Source organism: Onychomys torridus, chromosome 3 (assembly GCF_903995425.1).
Source record: "Onychomys torridus chromosome 3, mOncTor1.1, whole genome shotgun sequence".
In the NCBI taxonomy this organism is placed as follows: Eukaryota; Metazoa; Chordata; class Mammalia; order Rodentia; family Cricetidae; genus Onychomys; species Onychomys torridus.
In genome coordinates, this window is record NC_050445.1 from 29,712,217 (window position 1) to 29,729,848 (window position 17,632).

The 17,632-nt window shown below is 41.6% G+C and overlaps 1 protein-coding gene across 3 annotated transcripts in view; it reads right to left on the reverse strand.

The window, feature by feature from the left end:
- Positions 1-2,072: 2,072 nt before the first annotated feature.
- Positions 2,073-17,632, reverse strand: part of Agk (acylglycerol kinase) — an 81,355-nt gene continuing 65,795 nt past the window's right edge. For all 3 annotated transcript variants that reach the window (XM_036182051.1, XM_036182052.1, XM_036182053.1), the window contains exons 12-16: positions 13,949-14,096; positions 13,413-13,510; positions 6,326-6,396; positions 4,377-4,461; positions 2,073-3,166 (exon numbers count right to left, since the gene is read on the reverse strand). In XM_036182051.1, the coding sequence (XP_036037944.1) occupies positions 3,029-3,166; positions 4,377-4,461; positions 6,326-6,396; positions 13,413-13,510; positions 13,949-14,096 (540 nt within the window). In that variant the 3' untranslated portion in view covers positions 2,073-3,028. The remainder of the gene's footprint in view (positions 3,167-4,376; positions 4,462-6,325; positions 6,397-13,412; positions 13,511-13,948; positions 14,097-17,632) is intronic.

Sequence of the window (17,632 nt, forward strand, 5' to 3'; positions counted from 1 at the left end):
GCCTGTGTGCTGTGATCCTTTACCAAGTATGGTGCCTCCACCTGTGAGCAGAGCCCGAGGGCTGAATGCCGCTTTTACCACAGGGATGAGGACAGACACCGGGAACTGCAGCAGGCCTTTGAGAGGCCGGAGTTGGAAAAACACTCTCCAGGTAATGGAAACTGAAGTCAAAGAACCAGGACTGTGTACCCTTGATCCCCACAGGAAACTTCTAGACTCTAGAGAAGCGATTTGTTTCGGAAATCTCTTTATCAGAATTTTTTTTTTTTTTTTTTTTGAGCTGAGGATCGAACCCAGGGCCTTGTGCTTGCTAGGTAAGCCCTCTACCACTGAGCTAAATCCCCAACCCCTCTTTATCGGAATTTTATGTGGCATTATATAGTGATATATATGCACTGTTTATTTCTACTCTAAAACTTTTATTTCAGTTTCACCTTCGGGAGAGTGAACTGTAACACTGGTTGCAAAGCTAAGTGGGATGGCCATATCTAATAATGCCCTTTATAAGAACTAAGGTTTTTATAATTATTCTTAAAGTTCTAAAACTGTCAGTTGCTTGTGTAAAGGCCTGGAGGTGACACTCACCCCGCCCCCATGATGCCCTCTACAGAGCTGAGCGTCTGTATACCTGTTGTTAAATGTGGGTATTTTATGGATGTCTAAAGAACAAAGCAGTAGACGATGAAGCCCAAGTCCTTAGAAGAAACTAGGGAGTAAAACGTCCCCCCTCCCCAAGACAGGGTTTCCCTGTGTAACAGCCTTGGCTGTGCTGGGATTAAAGGGCCCAGCGTGTGAGCAAAATTCTTAAAGTGGGCCCAGTATCCTTTCCGAACCTCATGGCAGTTACGGTTAGAATCTGCGGCTACACACAGTGTTTCAAGAATGAATGCTGGATTCTATACTGGTCCTTCATGCTGACACAGAAGCACAGTCTTTTATTATAACGGCAGTTCCTTCCCCTCCACAGCTGGCTCATCTTCAGACTCATCTGTTTGCTGTTGTAAAGCAGACCGCTCACCACCACCACCGCCGGCACACAGAAGTAAACAGGCACACCTTGTGTTCGGTGGTCTTCAGTTAGGGGCTGCTTTGTAGGTACTGTGCATCTACTCCACCCATGCATTGATTCCACTCCAGTGGACACGTGGGTGGGTATATGACTGTTTTTACATCTAAATTTTATCTTCCTGAAGTTTCTGCTACTAATGGTGTCACTTTCCCTTTTCACAACGACAAGGGTTCAAAGCAGAGTCGTACAGAGCAGGCCTTAGGGAGTTCACGGGCTTCTGGGCTTGACCAAAGGAAATGCCCATGCTAGTATTGAAAGTAAATGGTACTGGGGCTGGAGAGATGGCTCAGGGGTTAGGACCCAGGTTCAATTCCCAGCACCCACATGGCAGCTCACAACTGTCTGTGACTCCAAGATCTGACACCCTCACACAGATATCTATGTAGGAAAACACCAATATACATAAAATAAATTTTTAAAACACTATAAAAAAACCAAACAAATAAATGGTACTAATGACCTGATAAAATATAAAATCAAATGTTTTTAGTTCTCAGCTTGCATCAGACTAGAGGAAGATCTAAGCAGACTGTTAGTTAAGAGATCATGATTAATTTTAATGCAGTAGTATACTTTTTCCCACTAATGTCAAAGCAATTAAAAAATGATGTTATAATTCTTACTCCCATCTTCTTTCTGAGCTCATAAATAGTAAAAAATGAAAACAGAATATAACTGATAGTGGATATCCTTGTCTCACCGGAAATATTTATATATTGGATAAATGAACTAGTTTCGAACAAGAACATCCTAATAATAATTTTTAACTACCAAAAAACTACTTACTGCTTCAAATAACTCTAATAATATATGCCAATAATTGTTAAAACAGTTGTTCTGTAATGAGTTAGCCCATAAGTTATTTAGACTTCTATTTTTTGCTGAGAAGCAGTTGATAAATAATGCTAAGCATAAAAATAATCTATGATAAGAATCCCTTTGCTCACACAGTGTTTTAGAGATATGCCCAAGGGAGAAAAAATAATTTAAAAATTTCAAATAGTGAAGAGTTACTTCACTGGTTTATTTGTATAAATAAATGAGGGATGCTTTTAAATTACACTGGGTATGTGTAAAAGAACAATGCAATACTTTTTATTTGTAAACAACAGTATTCACACAACACCAGAAAGCACACTGACAAGTGTGTAACTTCCCATGAAAAATGACGGATATCAACATGAATACGTGATTTTTAAAAAATACATAGAATACATTTGGGCAAGTCAGAGTTTATGAAGTAGTTTTAAAATACTTCCTCCAGGTCTGGTTGGTTGACCTGGGAAGCAGCCTATTAAAATGGAGATGCCAGCCAGACTGAGTTACACGGTGCTGGGGTGGGTCCAGGTCGGTTAGTTTCACCGTGCACCTCAGTTGTGCACATGCAAACTAACGAAGAAGCAGCACTGGTTTGCTCTTTCAACAGCATAGTATGTTAGCCATGGCTAAAGAGGGGACAGCCTCACCTCTGCTTTCCAGAGTGAGAGCAGCCAAAGTGGAGATCATGGAGGAACAGCACCCATGAGAGAGCCCGGAAAGAGGGAGAGGCACCCGAAGAAGGCAGCTGCTTCCCTTGGATGCCCTAGGACGGTCAGAAAACTGCAACAGTAGCTTAGTCTACACATTCCACTCTCCACAGTGGGGCAATCAGAAAATCCCAGCCCTTTCCAACTCACTGAGTGCAAGAATTTCCTTGACCCAGCCTGAGCAAAGCACTATGTAGGAGGGGTCAACTACCACGGCACAAGGAAAGCAGGGGGTGACAACGCTGATGGCCAGCTGGGTGACTGGGTCTGTACACCAGGAAGTACTACAGGAGCAGGGGGCAGGAGTACTTGTCATGAAAATTCCCTTGGGATCCTATGACAACACTGGGGACAGATGACGCACACCCGTTCCCTCGTGGTCCCACTGGTGGCTTGCAGTGCAGCCTGCAGGCGCCATACTGCCGCCGCCGCGTCACTGGGATGTGCTCTGCAACATCTGCTCTCTCTTCCTTGGGTCACAGAAGAAGTGCAGTTTCCGGGGCAGTAGTTTCACCTCCACAGGCATGGCTTCATATTCCTCGCTGTCAATGCTGAAGGAGCCCTCAGTTCCCTGGAGAGAGGAGAGGTTCTGAACGCTTGCACCTCTGGGACCTCACTGTGGTTAAGGAAGCATCTCTGCTGAGGGCCCAATCTCACAAAATCTCCCAGTGCTGAATGGTCCTAGAAATATCTCCGTTTTCTCTCCAGTCCATGAAGAGAACTTTCCTTTTTTAAAACTTGTATCTCAAAAATCATTTTGGAGCTTGAATGAGGTTAAAAATTTAAAATATTTATCAAAAGGCACCAGGCGGTGGTGGCGCACGCCTGTAATCCCAGCACTTGGGAGGCAGAGGCAGGCGGAACAGCCTGGTCGATAGAGCTAGTTCTAGTACAAGCTTCAAAGCTACACAGAGAAACTCTGTCTCAAAAAGAAAAAAAATATTACCAAAAGGCCAGAGCCCTTCCATATTATACATGTATGAAACTGTCAAAGAACTAACATGATAAATAAGCAAGGATATCCATTGGGAAAAAATTTGATGAATGTGTAACCTAGGGCCAGGGACTATAATCCTAAACTAAAAGCAAAAAGGACAGCTAATTCTCATGTGAGGGATGTTGTGTCCACTGACTCATTTTCATTATTCCCCAAGACTTGCTGGGCTTTAGATATGGATGTGCCAACACTAGTATCATTACAGAGTCTGTGGAGCCCTGCCATAACTCATTTAATCCAGCATTTGCTCCATGAAATTACGGGGCAGCACATGTGGACACCTCCTATTTGCCTGCAGTTTCAATGTGATATAGCAGCAGCATGGCCATTGCTCTTCAGAGACCTGGAGTACATCTTTCTTACAACAGTAGCAATCAAATTACTTTCAATTCATGTGTCTTCATTTTTTATTCCTACTTAGAAAGGTTGTTATTCTAAGTGTAGCAATCAACAGCATACTTTAAGGAAAAAAGAAAATCCGCTGTTTACCAGCTAGAAAATTTCTCAGATAATACTATTGTAAACACCTTTTGCATTATTGGCATGAAGAAGCAAAGGTCAGGGGACCTAAGGATCACTTTGAGGGAAAAGCTTGGCTTAGAGACTCGAAGTCCTCAGAGGCCTGCTCCCAATCAGTAATTTAGAAGCTTCTGCCTTTCTTTACCTCAGACCTGATCATGAGTTTGCCAAACAGAAGGCGCCTGAATGGCAGTAAGTCTGGAAGGAGGAAGAAGAAAATGGAGGGACAGACAGACCAAGCCGAACAGCAGCTGGCCCAGCGTACCTCAGGAAGCAGCAGAGTGCAGCGGCTGGCTTGAAGACACTCAGTACCAGCTGCGCGCAGGCCAGGGTCTCTCACCTTCTTACTTCTGTTAGTGTAAGAAAAGACAAGGTCAGAGTCTGTGATGGCAAGTGCACTAGACTGCAGAAAAGCCCAGTGTCCCCTCTGAGGGCAAGTGAGAGAGACTGGGATGTGACACATTTTCCCTACGACTCCTGCCTAGCACTGTATGTAATACGTTCTGGAGTGAGTAGACTCGTTTTCTTGCTTTCTGAGAACTGCATAAAGCTGAGGCTGTTTCTCTCAATTGTCCTTTATTTTAAATGGTTCTGCATCTATCTAGTTCTTAAGCCGTTAATCTCAAATTTAAAAATTAGGATATAATTAAATCCTTTGAGGAAAGCATCAGACTTCTGTGATCCTTTATTAAGGCCGAAGTCATTTTATTCTAGTTTAGGGTAGATACTTCTTTAATCTCTATAAACAGTCTTAGATGTTTTCTGATAAATCTCCATATGTTACAGCCTACTTAGCACATTTACCTTTACTAAATGGCCTTGGAGTAAAGCAATCAGGCACAAACACACTTGCCCTCAATGCATATGTATCCCATTTGGCTAGTTATGATAAATAGGAAAGGATAGAAACAGGAGGTTAAGGCCAGCTTGAGCTACTTGGGGAATTAAAGGCAAGCTTGGGCTGTATGAGAACCTGTCTCCAAAAAAACAAAAAGGGCTATTCTCTATTTAGAAACAGCAATTCTTTCGTGTATGGAATTGTCATCAGAGTTTTAAAAGCAGCTTCACCATGTCCCATTAAGATATTCAGTGGACACATGAATTACACAAATTTACTTCCCTTAAGGACCAAAAGGAAACTTGGTGATAAGAATGTGAATATAATGCCATCTAACTTAAGACAAACAGTGGGGTTTTTTGTTTGGGTGTCAGTTTTATAGAGGAGGTTTGAATATGGCTGCCACCACTAGCCAGAATCACTTAAGATGCTGTGTGATTTGTGCACACTGTAGAAGGGACAGTCTTTTTCCTTCTTCCCTTTACTATAGAGCAAGAATAATCAAAGGCTACAAGGAGCCATTCAGTATCTGAAGAATGTGTATCAAAGGCGAGAACAACAGAGACTAATGAAAGCCACTCTGCTGCCTACTCTGGGACAGATAATGACGCAGCCATGGAGACACAGCTGCAAGAGCAGCAATGTCCAATCCCTAAATGGGCACGAGAGGGAGCGCCAGGGCAATGCAAAGGCAGCTGAGCAGACGCCTGTTGGCATGGGAACACCCAGCTCCTTAGACACTTGGAAGATGTCTGGAGGGTTTACAGAATTCTCAGCCAATGAAGTTCCAGCTGAGGCAGAACTTAACAAATCAGAGAGGACTCTGAAGAGTCTACTGGACTAGAAAAGGGGAAGCCTGGGACATGTCCAGGTATGCAGCGTCCTTTCTAGTTTGTCCTTGATGTTCTGGGAACAGGAAGATGAGGTGAATGGCATGCACAGTAAAAGATACTGGGAAGTGCTGCCCAGTGTCAAGCCTTGAGACTAGCAAGCAGCCCGGAGATGGTAGACATAATATCCTTCCGTTTGACAGATGGAGAGGATTCAGACAAGTCGATGACCTTAGAGTCCCAAGACCAGTGAGGAGCCAGTCAAGCTCTGGGCCGGAAACTAGAGTCCTGGACTATGCCTGAAACACTGAATTCTTTAATTTCAATTGAAAGGCAGACTGTTATATTGTGCTGTTCCCAAAATAGGCAGAGGCAAAAGTACACAGGCACCAGACATGCCAGCTCCATTATGAAAAAGAATTCCTAGACAGACAGACATGGCCTTTACCAGGTCTCCATCATAAGGAGACAGCCCACTCTGAACAGAAAGGTTTGAAGACACAAGTTATCTCATGAAGCTCCATTTCCCAAAGGCCAGGCACTTACCCTATGGTTATGAAATCTCCTTTGCTGACAGTATCAGGCTCAATGAAAATGTTCATGAAGTCTTCTTTGCTCTGGAAAGATTAGGAATTATGAATGTTAAGACTTGAAAACTGGGCTAATGCAGCTGTCACCCACAGGTGCCCGTGCTCTTTAAAAACGCTCTAAATGCAAACATGTTAGGCAATCAGGGTAGAAAACAGCAACCTATTTATTCCCCAGTTCTATCCATACAAAACGCTGAAAGATTGATCTACAAGAAAGTGCTGTAGAAAGAGTCATGAGTTCTGTGCCCTCCTCAGTTTGCTACTAGTCATTAGCTAACACCTCAAGCCTAGCTTTCGTGTAGGCTTCTTGGAGGAGTTCAAACATGTAGGCCTAGGAGAACACACACAAGCCTCTGAGAGTCCTTGCTAGAGGTGCAAATGTATCACAAAGCATGTATCTCTCAACTAGGAATTACAAACACAATGTTCCGACATAATGACTGCTCAGAGTCCACATTTCATTCAACTACCTACCGAGTGCAGTCAAATCTCTTTAATCCCTCAGAATATTTGGGTTACATCATTGAATAAAACCCACAAGGAGCTTTGCCCACAAAGAACTTATATGTTACTGTTGGGATTGCAAGGAGTAGATAGAATAAAACAGTGTATTTCTGAATACAGTAGAAAAGAAGTATTCTAGAAGTACATCAGAATACATTACAAAGTGTCATAAATAAACGAGCCTCAGGTGATATTGGTGGCAGTAACTTTTTAAAATATTTACTTTACTTTTACTTTATATATGTTTTGCCTGCCTGTATATCCATACACTATATGCGTTCAAGATGTCCATGTTGGATCCCCTGGACCTGGAATTAAATGATTGTGAGCCACTGTGGTTGGTGGGAATTGAGCCTGAGTCCTCTGAAGGCCTGGGTCTTCTGGAAAAGTAAAGTGTTCTTCTACTGTGGAGCCATCTCTCCAGCCCCAGTGAGTAATATTTTAAAGACAGGACAGGTGAGAAGGTGACTCTGATCAGAAGCCCAGGAGGTGAACAAGAAGAAATGTATTCATATAGAGCAGCAGTTTTCAGATTGAGGGTATCCCAGGAGAGTTAGTTAACATCAGGATCTTGTTTGCATCTGTGGCTAAAAGTTAATTTTAAAAAGAGACTCAGACTCTGCTATCATTCTCAGAGTTTCTATCTCAGGGGCCTGCTGTAAAGCTCAAGAATTTTTATTACAAACAACATCCAGGTAATCTATGCTGCCAACCTAAAAACATACTTTGAAAACCACTATTCTAGGAACAAGCCATCCATACAAAGGGAAGTAAGTACCTAGCAGAGGCCTTCAGGTAGGGGCATCCCTGAAAATGTACAGAGAACAGCAAAGAAATCTACATGTCTGAGCAGACTGAGTGGCAGGGGCAAGAGAAGCAGATGAATATAGAGGGGAAGGGAGCATCTTGTTGGGTAGGACTCTGTAGACCACTTTAAGGAATGTGTCTTTTAGGTTGAGTGAAATGGAGAGCCGCTGGAGGGTTCCAAGGAGGGTAATGTTATGGCTTTTTGTAATAGGGTCACTCTGCCTGCTGTGCTAAGAATTGAGACAGGGATCTAACTGCAGAGTTAGGCAGTGAGCCAGTAAAGAACATTATGGAGAAATGATCAGGAGTGGCAAAGGTTCAGTAGATGCCAGGACAATGATATGGGCCAATGACGGGACATGGCATTGGGAGCTGCAAGGGAGGACGAGGGAATCGATCTAGCCACCAGGTCTTGTTAATAGCATGGGGGATAAAGGGAAAGAAAAGAGGCATATTTAAACTTGCAGTGAGGCTGCACAGCCATGTTCCAGTTAGAATGGACACCAACATGTGTTTTCTGTTAAGGGCCAGCGAGAGGTATCAGAAGTCTCAATGATTGCCACTAGACTCAGCTGTGTACTATGTAAAAGCAGCCATGCAGTTGTTAATATATTAGTGTGTTTGCATTCCAATAGAACCCACAGAAACTTGAATTCTGTGTGATATCATCTGTTTAAAATGTAACAACACCCTAGCTTGAAGGCAGCTGGCCAGGTGCGCCTGTGGTTATCCTCTGCTGACAGCCGCTCTTCAGCTTTGTCAGAGGCAGTTAGGTTACCTGGAAATGGTGACTGCAAGTGAGTCTCCAGATTCTGCTAGAGGAAATGTCAGCCTGGATCTCAATAATTTTGTCCCATCACTGAGGAAATGCCTTTTTAAGAATCAACACCCCAGCGCTGACAATTTTCACCTTCACCCGGTGGGAACACACTTCTTGGTCCTATGATGTGAATGAATCTCTCAGGACTGAGCCTGTTTCTTGTGAGGAGTTATTTCTTCAACTAAGGTGGCTTCTCATATACATATATCAGTGAAAATACAGATGAAGGCTACAGAGATCTGTGGACCCCTGTCTCACCCCTCAAGGCAGCTTTCTTTTACTTTGCCCTGTAATTCTCATTGTCCTGATGCCCCTGAATTCTCAAAGATGCCTTCCCTGAGGAGACTGTGGACTCCTGGTAAGCCCTGCCTTCACACAGCGGTCTCTGTCAAGCAGGAGGCTGGGGCAGACATAAGGCACACCTCACCTGAGTGCCTTCTCTCTGGGACCCCTGCCCTATGCTGTTTGCTTCTTGCCAGTGTCTGCCAACAGTTATTTCATACATTTTGTTCAGTGTTTAATGTACAAAGGTAAACCTATTGCTTGCTCTATATCTTGGCCAATAGTCTCATATCCATTCAAAAGTCAACTCATATTGGCAGTTGCAGTGAGAAGCTTATTGTTTTAAGGGATGATGAAAAGATACTTGATAGAATTTAATGTCTAAAAAATTTAAAGTTAATAAAGCTCTTAGCAAAGCTAGCAAGTTTTCTTTATTAGGAACTTCCTTATCTAATAAAAGGTATCAAAAAAAATTACACCACATTCAAGCACAAAGCAAAGGCTCCCGTAGGCAACACTCTGTCTAGCACCACTGAAGTCCTCACGGGATGGTGAGGAAAGGCAGAGGATTGTAACGGTAAAGGAAGAGACAGAGCTGTCACTGTTTGCTGTCGATATAGCACAATCTATAGCAGGTCTAAAAGAACTCATAGGCAAACATAATAACATAATTAATAAGAATTTAATTAGGATGCTGATTCAGCATACACACACAAATCAATTTAATGTCTATCTTTTTAGTCAGTTAGAGAATGAAGTTTTAAGAGATATATTGATAATAGTATCAAAAGTAAGATAACCAGCAATAGGCAAATACTATAGAGAAAACCATAAAACTTCATTGAGAGATATTGAAGACCTCAGTAAATGAAGAGATACATCACATTATATGCCAGAAGGGTCAATACTATAGAAATGCCATTTCTCCACAAATTGATCTCTATGTACAATGCAACCTTATAAACTTTTATGAGGAACCTAATAAACATTCTAAAGTATTTGTAGAAATCATGGGGCTGAAGAGATGGCTCAAGGGATAGGAGTGCTTGCTGCTCTTCCAGAGGAGCTGAGTTCGGTTCCCAGCACCCACACTGGGGGGCTTGTTGGTGGTGGTATTTTATTTTTTGTTGGAGGGCCAACCACCCAACTCCAAAATAATCACACATGGAGGCTTATTCTTACTTATGAATGCCCAGCCTTAGCTTGGCTTGGTTTCTAGCTAGCTTTCCTTAACTTTAAATTATTCTGTCTACCTTTTGCCTCTGGGCTTTTCCCATTCTCTTATTTCTGTAAATCTTAGCCTTACTCCATGGCTTGCTGTGTAGCTGGGTGGCTGGCTCCTGGAGTTCTCCTCCTTCTCTGGCTGCTAGATTTATCTCTCCTCTATATATTCTCTCTGCCTGCCAGCCCCACATATCCTCTCTCCTGCCTTGCTATTGGTCAGTTCTTTATTAGACCATCAGGTATTTTAGACAGGCACAGTAACACAGCTTCACAGAGTTAAACAAATGCAACATAAACAAAAGTAACACACCTTAAAATATTCCACTACAGTGGCTCACAACCATCGGTCCAGCTCTAGAGGAAAAGATGGTGGCACTTCAATAAACTGGCCCAACAATTGGCTAATGAAATGAATAAATACAATCGGGAGCCTTACCTTCATCATTCACAAAGCTCAATTATAGGTGGCAGTTTTTCTTTTTTGAATAAAAGTGGAACCAAATACCTCATGAAAATCATTTTAAGTTGGTTCTTCACTCAGCCATATATGGTGAGCATTTTGCCATATTAGTAAATACAAAGATTATATATTACTTTAAGTAAAAGCATAATATTCATTTAATCAATTTATATAATAATGTGTTGCTGTTAAAGAATAAAAATGCTTATTTAAGAGACATTAAATTTCTGACATTCTACACTCCTAAAGCTGTTTTCATAATATGGAAGTATTATTTTAATGATAAATAAAAATTTCAAGCTATTACAGCTACAATGTCTGAATATTTTATTCTATTTGCTTTGCAGTGATGAGAAAAAAAAAAAAAAAGAATGTGCTCCACTAGAGATAAGAAGTACAGTGTCACATACCTTTGTAATTAGCACAAAGATAAAAAGCCGTTAGCACTCTGAATGGGGCTCATCTAGAGCTGCAATCACATGCCCACTGAGCTCAATGCATTCATAGAGATTCAGTCATCAGAGAAAAGAACAATGGCAAAAGAACACAAGCAAAATACTGGGAATACACTGTTACCAAAGACTAAGAATAAAGAAAATGTGTAATAGGAATTTTATCTTCTCTTCAAAAATCCCTCCGAACAAAGGACTTTCCAACCTCATTGATTCATGGTGTTTTCAGAATTCTGTGTAAGTAAGGGAGGACTGACTATGTGCACTAAGAATTTAACTGTCTACACCCACAAGTTAAACAACTATGCTTGCCAGGACAAGGGGGTATGCATGGGTTCTAGACACTTTCTGTACACTACCAAAAATAAGACTGTTACAGCTTATAATCTCATTGAGGATAAGAGAGAGCTCTGTTCCCATGCACATTACCCAAGTGCTACTGTGCTGTGTAACACATGGCGATCCAGTAGTTATTATTTCAGTTGGTGTTTCTTCGACATTGAACACTTTTTCTTTAACCTTAGTATAAAAATGTAGTTAATCTACGGGTAATATAACTAATTTATGTAAGATTCTTAGGACAATGACTCCTGAGTAATAAACTCAGCAAATATGAGTTATTTTTCTCAAATATTTCCCTGTGTGCATTTTCTTTTTCTTTTGGTTTTTTCGAGACAGGGTTTCTCTGTGTAGCCTTGGCTATCCTGGATTTCGCTCTGTAGACCAGGTTGGCCTCAAACTCACAGAGATCTGCCTGGCTCTGCCTCCCAAGTGCTGGGATTAAAGTCATGCACCAAGGCTGCCCGGCACATTTTCTATTTTTAGCCATTGGGCCATTGTCTTTGTTTGCTTCTTATTGATTTATTTGAGGAGTCTGTGATAAGGAAATCTAATAAATGCTGGTCTGCCACATTCCGATGTTTTCCCTAATTGTCATTCCAAAGTTTATCTTTTTAAATAAGTAGATAAATGCATCAATATAAAATTTGCCTTAGGTGTCATGCTTAGAAAAACTTCTGTGATTTCTAAGTTTATCCTGATAATCATTTAAATTTTACTCAATACTTAAGTAGTCTTATTATTTTGAATTTAGTATTTTAATTTAACTGGAATTATTTCAGAAGGAAAGGGGGCTGTTTGCAAACACTTTACAGGAGATGCAAATTCCTTGTGTAAGTAGAAAACAAAGCAATACCCCAAAACATAAACGTTGGGATTAACCTTCCCACTACACTGCAGCTCCATCTGCCAGTTTTCTGATTGGCTATGTTAACAGTCAGTAAACTACTCCCTTTTTCATAAAAGTTGAATGTATTATAGTAATTAGCCCACAACTGAGAATGACTTATGCTGGCACTGTTGTTAATTAACATAAATAACTAAAGTTTTCTCCATTCTAGGGTCAGTATGGTTTTTCCAGAAATGGCTAAACAGCAAACATCAAAGGCTTTGGGGCTACATAGTCTCTGTCACAACTACTCCGCCCTCTCCGCTGCACTGCAAGGGTTAGTATGAGAAATACATACAAAGGAACACATCTGTGTTACAATATTGCTTTATTTTGGATTCTGAAATGTGACTTACATGAGTCTCATGTACCACAAAATATCATTCTTTTGACTTTCCATCATTTAAAATTAGAAAATCAATTCTCTGCTTCTAGGCGACATATGATCAGCTGACGGTCCAGTCCGCTTTACTTCACTGCCTGTGTTTTCTTGTGTTAGTGCGCTGTCTGCAGCAGCACTAGGCAACAGAATTTTCTACGTTACTCGAAATTTTCATGTCTGTACATTTAGTATGGCAGCCATAAGCTACACATGGCTATTGAGCACGTGAAATATGGCTCCCATGGCTAAGGAACTGCATTTTAAACTTTATTTTAATCCTCTGAACTTTAAATAGCCACCATAAGGCTAATAGCTACTGCTCCGGACAGTGCATTGTCTACAGATTGTATCTACAAATCATATATGATAGCCTACACATGGCACACTGGCCTGTAATTCCACCATTTAGGAGGATGATGCAGGAAGATCTCAATTTGAGGCTAGCCTATACTACATAGCAAGACTCTGTCTCACCAAAACCAAACAAAACCCCGCATGTGTATAGCTACAGATCTGTGTGTTTCTCCTGGAGAATCTGAGTCTATGTATTTAATATAGTCACAAAAATAATGCATGTTTACTCAAGTGAAAGTTCAACTTTTTTCAAGCTTTTCACTTTTAAAGCTTCTGTCCTGAGTCCCAAAGATCACACAAACATAAGCAAAATACTTGTTCAGCAATCCTTGGGCTCCTGTGCCCCAATGTACTTAGCGACCACTTCTCAATGCTATTGTTTCTTAAAGGCACACTATAGCCTCCTTTACTTGATCCTTTCATCTTTATGCCCACAGAGCAAAACATAAAAATACTGAATTAGTGCAAGAAAATGAACTGTCATTTTCCCCCACACATCAAATTCTTTAAAAAAAAATGAGTGCACTTACCATCAGGTCAAGTTGGCTATTTCGGGTTGTGATGGACAGCTCAATGGTGGATAGTTGCACATCTTTCCAGACCTCTGGGACCACCTCTCGGGAGAAGGCTGTGGGAATCCATCAGACATGGGTCAGTGTTTCTATTGACATTACACACACACACACACACACACACACACACACACACACACACCAGACTGCTGAGCTGCTGACAGCTGTGCTTGGCTTCCTCAGCCCTTTGTCCAACTCTATACGTTACCTTTCCTATACACAGGGATAAACAATGGTTCCCTATGCTTAAAGCAAGCTCACTGAAAGCAGGCACAACAGCACAGACGTCAGTGACAAGGACTGCACAGAAATCACCGTGCCCATTCACAAGACACTGAAGCCTGCCCTGGCAACAGGCAGAAATGTGAATTCAACTGGAATGGCTGGGATGGCTCCTGTTCCAGTTAAGTATCTAGAACTGATTCTGGGCGTCTGCTTCAAGGCACCTTTGACACTGAGCAGGGCTTGTAACCCACAGTCACCATGTTGCTCACCATCCTGTGGCTGTGCCCAGAATGAGGCAAGCCTGCGTAATATTCTCCGGTACAGAGAAGGTCGGGGAGGGGTCTCTTCAGGCTCACTGGGAGGTCTCTCTCTAGGTCCCGTGTAAGAGATGTTGGCCTGATGAGTCTGAGGCCACTCCTGTTAGTGAAGAAGAAAACAGTTTCATCATGTACATTTGATTCTTAACTCTGAGGGCTTTGCTTTGCAAAGGTCAGAATTCTAACAAGCTAATTGTCTCTTCAGTGGGTAGAGTTCTCTCTACTTTGGACTATGAAGACTTCGAGCTTCCTTTTCTTCTTAAAACCTTGCCTTAAAAGTCATGAACACAGCCCGGTGTTGGTGGTGCACACCTTTAATCCCAGCACTAGGGAGGCAGAGGCAAGCGGATCTCTGTGAGTTCGAGACCAACCTGGGCTACCAAGTGAGTTCCAGGAAAGGTGCAAAGCTACACAGAGAAACTCTGTCTTGAAAAACCAAAAAAAAAAAAAAAAAAAGTCAGGAACACAGTGACCTCTGGTCTCAATTGCTTACCCTACCATACAACAGAGAAAGCCAAATTGAACTGACTACTACTGCTCATACTTACTTGTCCCAGCAATAGAAATCAATATGAATGAGCAGAGTGGTCCCATAATAAACTTACCTTTGGTTTATCAATGGCACACAAAAACCTAATGAAATCAGTTGTATCAAACGCCAGCTTCACTGCAGGTATCATACTCCATGTGGAGGACAGAACGCTTTGGCTAAAACTCAATTCAAATGCAGCCTAATGCCTCATCACTGCCTCAAAGCTTATCATTCTCACACCAGTTATTTTTATACATTTTTATCTATTATTATTATTAGTGTCAGCGGGGAGGGAGGGAGGGAGGGAGCCTTAAACCAAGGCTTAACATTTATTTGAATTGGGGGGGAACATCCTCCTGCTGAGTATTGACCGAACTGTGTAGTTAGAAGAGCCTATCAGTGACATCACCAACTCTCAGGCTCTGGGACTATGCAGCAGTACAAATTCTCTTGACTTTTATATTTAAATATTCTGGTCACCTTTGCCATCCATCACCTGCTTCATTTTCAGAAGACCAATTGTGTCAGAGCATATCAGTCCCATCAGGGAAAACGTCCTAAATCCCTCCAATGTCTCTGTCTTCCAGACATAACCATGTTCCGTCTCAGTGTAAAGGGAAGCCCCTCCCCTGGGTTCTGTGCGTGTACAGATTTAACCAACTCAGTCATCTCTTCTGTCTCCTTGCTTTTCACTCCCCATTCTCCCCTTCTGCTTTGGGATATATAAAGACACAGACATTTGTTCATCTAAAAACCCATGCTCTACAGCCCTCCTGTTTCTTGTCTTCTCTTCTTCACCTAAAAACCCATGCTCTACAGCCCTCCTGTTTCTTGTCTTCTCTTCTTCAAAGTCAAGTTTCTTGAAGAAACAATCTACCCTTGATATCTGCATTTTCCTTCCTCTCTGTCTCTGTGTCTCCATTTTGTTTTATTTTTCAAGACAGGGTTTCTCTGTGTAGCCCTGGCTGTCCTGGAACTCACTCTGTAGACTGGCTTTGAACTCACAGAGATCTGCCTTCCTCTGCCTCCCGAGTGCTGGGATCAAAGGTGTGCGCCATGACCGCTGACTGTCTCCATTTCTCTACCTCCTATTTATTTCTTCGCTTTCTTTGCTATAATCTAACCCCGTTACTTTGGAGCTTGAAAACTTTTGGTAGCTACCAAGTTCAGACGACAGTCCCCTGTTCTGATTTAGACTCCTGCTGTTGCTTCCTAAAACTTCTCTCTCTCTCTCTCTCTTCAAGACAGGGTTTGTCTGTGGAGCTTTGCGCCTTTCCTGGAACTCACTTGGTAGCCCAGACTGGCCTCGAATTCACAGAGATCCACCTGCCTTTGCCTCCCGAGTGCTGGGATTAAAGGCATGCGCCACCACCGCCCGGCAAACTTTTACTTCTCTCTCTCTCTTGAAATCCTCTTCTATTGGCCACTCTGCTAGTCTCCTGGCTTTTCTCTTAGTACAGTCACTTTTCCCTTAGTTTTCTAAACATTTTCAGTCCATTGTGCTATTCCTGGCCATCCGTTCTTAATGGCACCTTTACCAAAGGCATACTTTCAATGGCATTCTTACAACATGGAAACAGATTTCTTTATCCTAGAACCTCTCTCTGACTTCCAGACACATCACAACTGTGTCTATACTCCTTTGTACCACAGATATTCTACACTCACCACATACTAAACTAAAATTTCATCTTCCTCTATAAACTTGCTCTTACTCTAATATTTTCAACATTAATGAAAAACTGAGTTACAAAACTCTAGCCCCTCAGACTAGAAACCTGGCAATCTAACATTCTTCCAACTTCTTAGCAACCTTAGTCTATACCACAGCACTTACTCTTTCCCTATGGCTGGTTGACTCGGTCAGTCTTGTATCTGCTGTCTTTGTCTATAGCTACTCATGCCCAACTCCTTGCTCATGTTGAGGCTAAACAATTTTCCACAATGCAGATCTGTGTACGACACCTGCCCAAGTCAGCCTTATCCTTCCAGCTCCAGAAACTGAGTTAATGACATGTTTTATCACAGTGACTTCATACAGACCATTTCTCTATCCCAAAGGGCCTTTATCCAGTTCTATATAGTTCCAGTTTAGCATAAATACCACCTCCCTCAAGAAGGCTTTCTGACCCTCAGGCAAGTTTAGGAGGCCCTCCTGTTCCTGTCTTGCCCATCTCCATTTCTCTCCTGCCATCTGTCAGGCCGCTGATCCACTGTACTCCTCTCTGGCACATGATTTTTCCTGAGGACAGAAAACCTGTGCAGTCTGTGCTTTGTGTGCCAATCACATAGCAATAAGCACTTGATGAATACTGAGTGTGAGTGTTTATAGGATCTAGAATGCCACCATTTAAACATACGGCTACCATTTCTTCCTACGCGTGACTGCATCACCAGGGAAATTATTCTCCTTAATAATAATAATACTTCTTACTAATCAGTTTGCCTTGGGAAGCCTTTCTATTTGATTTTTTTAACCTATGTGTGTTTACTGCAAGCATTTTACTGACTTTAGTTTTTTCCATTTAAATTTTTTATCCCAAGTGGAATTTCTTAGAAGGTTAAGAGAGCTACATTTTTCAATGTGTGTGTGTGTGTGTGTGTGTGTGTGTGTGTGTATGAATACCAGATAACTCTAAATATTAACACTGGAACCTAATTTCTCACACCAATTTTCAGATTAGCCAACCAAATTATAGTCTGCATCAAAGGTGGACACAGTATCTATTGGATGACTTTCCTATATGCTTTTTCATTAATATGAATAAAAATTGCTGAGCCTTTTTTTTATGTCCCCTTACTCTCTCATTGATAATCAAACCTAGCACATAACCTCAGACATTATTATTTTTTAATGTATATATATATATATATATATATATATATATATATATAGCACTGCCCAGCAGAACTTTGTGATGAGGGATGTATTCTATATCAGCAGTACTGCCCAATATAGTAAGTACTACACTTATTTAACCAACACAGTTTAAAACCTACTGATAATATATACACTCCCATATAATTAATTTATCTATAATCCATGACAAATCTTGAGTTCATTGTCAGGTACTAATATAGATACACATGTTAATGATCTAGAC